Source organism: Papilio polytes, unplaced genomic scaffold (assembly GCF_000836215.1).
Source record: "Papilio polytes unplaced genomic scaffold, Ppol_1.0 DF824135.1, whole genome shotgun sequence".
NCBI classification, from domain to species: Eukaryota; Metazoa; Arthropoda; class Insecta; order Lepidoptera; family Papilionidae; genus Papilio; species Papilio polytes.
The window spans coordinates 843092-850389 of NW_013525069.1; the positions used below are offsets into that span (position 1 = coordinate 843092).

A 7298-nucleotide genomic window follows, 5' to 3' on the forward strand; every position below is an offset into this window, starting at 1 on the left:
AACAGGAAACTAAGTAGACATTACATGCTAGATCTGTATCCGAGCATTGTCATATGCTGCATTAATACATAAGTCGTCGTTATCAATTATCTTTTGTTTGCGTACATTTACGTAAGCATTTTATGTGTGGCGAAACACATTATTGTTACTCTAGATAACAACGTATAAAACAATTCTTGTAAAAACAATCTTAGATTTTCCTTAAAGTTGTACAACTGATTTGAGTTAGCAAAATCAAAACTACAATGTTTTTATGTTTTGAGAACAACATAGACTATGCTACAAGTGTAGTGATTACAAACAAGTGTTCATTATGTCTTTATTACTATCATTAGTCACACAACCTTGTATCATAAAGAATGAAAGCATAACTTATTGTAAACAATATAATGCTATTTGTTCAAGATATTGTTTACATATGCATTGTTTTTTAATCGATGCTAGCAAATCTTTCGTGAAAAACAATTGATAGATTTTAACGTTATTAATGTATTAGAAATATAAATACAAATATTTAAAAAGGAATAATTTATTAGAGTATCTATCGCTATCTATAATTAGCTATGTTTGAGCTCATTGTAGTACAAACGGCGATATCATGACGCGGGAGTGTGGGTATTATATCATTTGTTTGACCCACATGCTCGAGATAAACGTTATCTTTATAAGTGTTATGTTTATTAGTTATGCGATTTCATTATCTCAAAGTCGCAGTAAGATATGGAGTGCTTAAATTAAAAATAGGTGTGTTTCGTTAGGTGTTTTGTAGCAGTGTTCATACTATTTTTGACCTTGCATAACTTGTTGTCTTTAAAAGCTGTCTTGGTCGTTCTTTTTAAATTTTAAATTATAACTGGTAACGTTGCGTAAGTCAATTTACAATAATTAATTTGTAATGTTAATTTAATTGTTATTCATAAACACTTATCAGAGGTAATGTGATTCTTAAGTCGACGATAAGATAATGTGCGTTAAAAAAATTATTTACACCTTCGTCACCAAGATGTAAAGATATCTACGGTTGGTTGGTCAAGGTGACCTCTATCGAGGCGCAGTCACATCGCGACTTAACGGCCCTCTATTCAATGTAAATTTCTTCAGGGTCCTCGCTCGCTCGTCCGAATCCGCACAACTTTAGAATTAAAAACAACAAACCCTGAAAGAAGCTACGCAATAAATTCTGGTTTCACTTTGCGCATGCGCCGGCCTTCTTTTAAATAACAAAAGAAAGAGCACGTGGTGCGCGCGGTCCGCCATTTTGCCGTGCAAATAGTAAGATGGCGTCGGCGGCCGGTTGGCGAAAGTACTCGGTAATTATAAGCGAGGTGGCGCGGGCGCGGGCGCGGGAAGGCGTGCAGAAACGAAACGTGAGGATCTATGGCTCGTCGGTGCACGCCACGCTCGGCTTGATTTACAACGCTCTCTTGTTTCCACTCGGTCGATTGTTCGCAGCTTTATGTTCTGAGACTCGAGACTTGCCATTCTGTTATTGTTTCCGACGGCCATGGGAACCGAGATCGCGTGGCTTTTCAATGACCTTTATTACTTTTGAGATTCTTTTATGGATTCACATTCTAGTTCGCGTTTCAAGTTCAATTCTGATGGATTTGTTATCGTCGATCAGTAGATCTTAGCGTAGGATGCTATTGTTTGTGTTACTAATTCCATAAGTTTTAATCATATGTTCTGGAGTTTTATTCTATTTGGTTATTTATATAGGTAACTATGCTATGGTTGTTGTATTTAAAAGGTATACAATAAAATCATAATTATATTTATATTTATAAATTAATAAAACATTAATGTCTCCGTATCACGAGAATTCTTCGCTCCGAATCAATATTTTAATAGCCCATTTCCTGTGACAGCCGCTTCCAACTTAACTGGTCCCGCAACTTGAATATCTAGTTATGTAAATTGACTCGAAATTGTGTATTTCAACATTTATATTCAAATGATGATTTATCGGATATTTAAATTCAAGACACTCGTGTTATCTTTATTCAGATACATTTTATAGCAGCGACAACACATTCAGAATAAGGACATGATAAGTGCTAACCTTTTACGTTCACTAGAAATTTATTAGTCAAGAGCGACAGAGGCAACGCGTCGAAGCGATACTGTTGTGCTAATTTGCTGTTATTCACGGTCGACTGCTTGTTATCGTTGTGCATTTAAGTGAGTAAATAAACTCGTTTGTATGTAAACGCGAGCAAGCTATTACAAACTAATGAATCCGCGACATTATCGAACTAGGAGCTGCGTAATGTGACCTCATTCCGTTATGTCTAATTCATTTCACGTAGCGCTGTTAAATGTCTTTGAGTCGATTTTTTTATCACTAACCAAACGTATCTCGTAATCAATAGATCAAGTTTTTGTAATGTAAAAAGCGAACCGAATTCTGTGAGGTTGCAAATTGTTTTTTTCAACTAATCACCGTCCCGTGAAGGTTTCCGACTAACCCGGAAAGTTAATGACAAATTCAATTGTAAGCTTTAATTTGTTTTGTAATTTAGTTGTAATATTAATTATAACCACAAATACATGTATTTTTTTATTATAAAAAAATCTTCTAATCTCACTGTAGCACTGCGGTACTGACATACTATTTGTCCGATTACGTTATATCTGTGTCGAGACGGCAGATATTAGCCAGCCACGACATGCAACGTGATCCAAATGATTTATAAACAGAGTTTCATTCAATTAATTATGAATTCGATAAGACGGTACGTTGAACGCATGGACTTGATAATGTAGGAATGTTCCTATACGTAACAATATCGCCTCAGTGTTTTCTTTGATCCACTTGTTCTTTTATAATTTTTAATTTCCCCTTTCGCACACCATATTAAGAATGAGGCGTCGGATGTGCAACTGTATTACCGACCATGTAATTAATTGTATGTAATATTGCAAGCTGGAAACAATGTATCAATGCGTTAGAGAATCGATGTCGTGTTTACGATTTCACCTCCTTTGTCTCAGAGTCATGCTGCGAAGTATTGTCTATATTTATTGACAGTTGCTATATTTCAACAGCGATACTTTGAAGACGAAGAGAACGTATGCCAAGTCGTTTGACCTCATTCCCGAGACTAGCTCTGCGTAAACTCATATTGGGCTTATGAAAACATTGCTATTTATAGTGTAGATCGGGCCGCACCAGACCGCTCGTATTATTTGCCTGTTTAACAACGCGAACATTCGCCAAGTGCGGCCATGTTTTCAATCGTCGTCGCCATTCTATTTTATTTACGACTCCGTACCCGTTAAAAGAATACAAAACTCTTTTTTAACCGTGTAAAACGAACTTCTAAATATTTATGTGTGTATGTATATGTAAATCGTAAGACTAAAGATATCAAGACTTATGTTAATAATCACTAAGAAATGTATAGTTAGAGATCAGTTTATCCGCCATATCACCGGTCATGATGTTGGCGTAGTCTGCGCAACACCCGTTAACATGTCCAAGAATGCACTGAACGGGTTTCTTGCACGCAGATTGGTTTCCACACAGCCCTGATGGCTTCTTCGAATTTGATTCATCGACGTAGACACATAAATTAACATACTTACATATTCATATTGTTGTTGTGGAATATTTTGCATTTCATGTATTTATTTTTATTCTTTTAAGAACTCGTTCTCTTATTTTATTTGTTGTGAATTATAATTGAACGATTAAACAATAAATTTATTTGCAGCATATTAATAATATCTTGAAACATATAAATAACTTAATAAAATCACTTTTAATATACAGCTAAAACTATTATACCCAGAGAAGTCAATATGCAGATTAAAATAAAATAACAAATTCTAAAATAGTACGAGTAGATACACTTTATCTTTTATATTACAAATATGTTTTATCAAGGCTTAAACATCGTATCATTATTAGATAATAGATAACATATCAAACGATATATTAAAATGCATACATATATCAATCAGCAGTTGTCGTCCTACATAATAAAATGTCGCGCTGTGATAAAATCACGACACAATGATCGATATACACATCTCTTTAACCTTGAATAATAGTAAACATTGACTAGTAATTAACATACATAAGTTTAAATTAAATAATTAACACGTTTCTGAGAAACTGCAGTCTTGCTATGGAAAGTCAAATCGTTAAAACGTTGTAATTTTTGTATTTCTCTTAAACACTTCTTGTTCGTTGTTTTCTTGCGGGTGCAGGCGGAATGAAATTGGCCCAACATGTTACCCACGAGGTAAATCGGGCGATGCACGCGGTCGAGTGCCCATTTCTCACGTTCGGACCAGTTCTATGGACTGGTTGGGCCGCATGCCGATCAAGAAAGGTGCTCGCGCGGTGCCTTAAAGGGTGAAATAACCTTTTTTTATGTTCCCAGCCTCTTAACGTTGTCGGATGTTAGTCGTGCAATCATCGCTGGTATATAAAATGTGTAACGATCGGTGTGCATAAATAACGAACTCTTGTATTACTTTATATGTACCGTTTTGGACACGTAAATCCATCTTAGTTTCTTACTAATATTATAAATGCGAGAGTTTAGATGAATGGATTTTTGTTACAGTTAGTAGCCTAGACGGCTGAACGAATCTCAATAAAATTTGGCATAGACGTAGAGGATAGTCTGCAAGAACACGTAGGCTACTAATTTTTTTTTATAATCCCACACGGTCGGAGTCGCGGGTGTAAGCCAGTATTTAAATAATGATTGAGTGAAATGAATTAAGGCGTATCAGTGACTGTCGAGATCTATGTCGTGACAGTAGTCTCTGTAACAAGTAGTATTCGAAATCCATGTAAAGAAATCACTAGGGTGAAGTTTAATTTCTCTTCTTATTGTAATGCTGGACAAGTTACTGTATAGTTCATTACTCCGGGTAATTTATTTGCACGATAGAGCTATAATAAAAGATACTTATTCATTTAGGTGCAGCCACCTGCGTAGAGAGCTGGATTAACCGGATAAGGGCCCTGACTTCAATGCAGGCATTCTCTTTTAATGAAACCGTTCTGAGAATTTAAGTTTATATGGAAGCGCTTTTAGTTGTTATATTGCAAACGTGTGGCATTTACAAATCAATAAAACAAGCTAATTTGAGCAAATATCTAACATAGAGTCAACTTTATTTGTTCTTATAGTGAGTAAATCGATTTGTACTTGACACGACTTTATTATCTTGACCATTACAATATCTTAAAAATGTTTTATTACGTGTAAGAGATTTAAAACAACAACCTTATATGACAAAGTCCATAAAACTTCTAAAAGCGTCGCAAGATATTTCTCTAGTATTGACAGGTGATATTAAAGTGCGGGCAGCCGCGCGAGTTATTATGTGGATGTGTTTCTATTGCATAACTTACAGAACCGGTCCCAATAAAATGTCAGACGAGCTGTACAAGCTATTAATATCCAGCTGTTTCTCAGTTACGCCTACATAGCAATTATGGATATCCACTTCTTTTGAAGTGACTTAAAAGCATCTATTCAACCTTCCTAATTTGGTAAGGTTTTTTTAATAGCACAATACTTTGAATTCTGTGTAAAGTGTTGTGGAAAATACTTTAGATATCACTCAAACACTTATGATAAAATAATATATTTTATTAAGTTGGTTATCAACTCACAATCTGCTTTAATGGATATATAGATTTATTTTTAGGTAGTGTATTCACTATGGCATTGCTCTGCGGTCGCGTGTAATTCATGGTTTAGTGAACCGGCAGCTGCTTCTATCCCAGTGACAACGATGCGGGTGAATACAAGTATTCATAGATATTAAATGATAGCCTCGCAATAGCGCACCTGCCCTGCTCACTCAATAAAAACTGGCGATGGAATAATTAAAAAAAACTGCAAAGATAAAAGATATATTATAAAAACTCTCAATGATTGCCTTCATAAAAATATTTCAAAGGTCTGAAATTTAATATGAAATTATTATGTGGAGTTTTTGTTGGATTATAAATAGCAATACAATTTTAACTACGAATTTGAAATTTTCTTTTTTTTTATTCATGTTGATAGTAATCAAAATTTCATTCTAAAGATATGCTGATATTTCTCTCGAACTACCCGAAAATTACCAACATTAAAAAATGTGGTTTCCTCGCACTTCAAGTTAACCAATTAATATAAAAGTGGTTTATACTCGTACTTGTTCCTTCAGCCTTTTACTTTAACCAAAACAGGCTAAGGAAACCGGTACGCGTTATTCGACATGCTTATTACCTGCGTTAATATTCAGCGATTATATCTTCTGGCCTTAAAATTGATGATCATTTCACTGACACCCTTATGTTTGTTTTTAAAACATTATAAGGAGTGGAATGTTTCGTAATTTATAATGTTTATTATGTAATAACAAATTTCGCTTCTATTGTTACAGGCACGACCCAGGAGCTTGAGCAAATCGAAATCAACAAAAAAGGTAAAATGCTTTTCCATTCCATTGGCCATTCACGAATAAATAATTCAATGGGCATACATTGATCACGTTATACGTTGGAATGATTTCAATACCAAATGATCTGAGTACGGTTGTCGTCATTGTATCGCAATCGATTTATGTTTCATTTTATATTTCATTCGAGGGTTCTCGTCGTATTTAAGTTTTAACTGTACTTGGCACATTAAAAATGTAACGGCAACGTAATAGTTAAATCTCTTTGATGTACCACGCATAGAAAGCTAATGATTTATAAATCAGTACTCGTATATCACTTGTAACATCAAGATTTTGTTTATCACAAGTCATTTTCTAATAAAAACTTTCCAAACCGTAACTATACTGTCCTAAATGTGAAAATGCACGTAATGCAATTGTTTGTAGATCATACATACATAATATTTTGTAATCTGCCTTGGAGTTTGTGTTATGAGTAGCTGAAACAGTAATTAGATAATAACGATTCGTATAAGGATCTTTAACTCGTTTTAAAATAAAATCAACATTCGTATCAAGTATTCCTTAATTTTACATTCAAAGTAGTGTTTTTGTTTCTCGAGCGTCATCTGCGTATGTATGCTGCTTGTTTATACATCACCGTATTCGCGCTTCGAGAAGCATAGGTCACCAAGAACATAATACATTTGTTATTATCATTACCTTATCTAAATTTCAATTCGCCATCCGAGTAACGGGGTCACAACGATTTTGATAAATATTTCTACATTGTTTATCCTCTCGTTTCGTCTACTTCGCTGATAAGAATATTTACAGAAAATGTTTTTTTTATTCCGACGTTATGTATTGACCTGTCTTTTACCTTTAAATATTTATAT

The 7298-nt window shown here is 34.4% G+C and overlaps 1 protein-coding gene across 1 annotated transcript in view; it reads left to right on the forward strand.

The window, feature by feature from the left end:
• LOC106099342 (probable JmjC domain-containing histone demethylation protein 2C) overlaps positions 1 to 6521 on the forward strand; it is a 99652-nt gene extending 93131 nt beyond the window's left edge. The window contains exon 8 of the mRNA XM_013277864.1: positions 6403 to 6521. Coding sequence (XP_013133318.1) covers positions 6403 to 6506 — 104 coding nt within the window. The 3' untranslated portion in view covers positions 6507 to 6521. The remainder of the gene's footprint in view (positions 1 to 6402) is intronic.
• Positions 6522 to 7298: the final 777 nt, after the last annotated feature.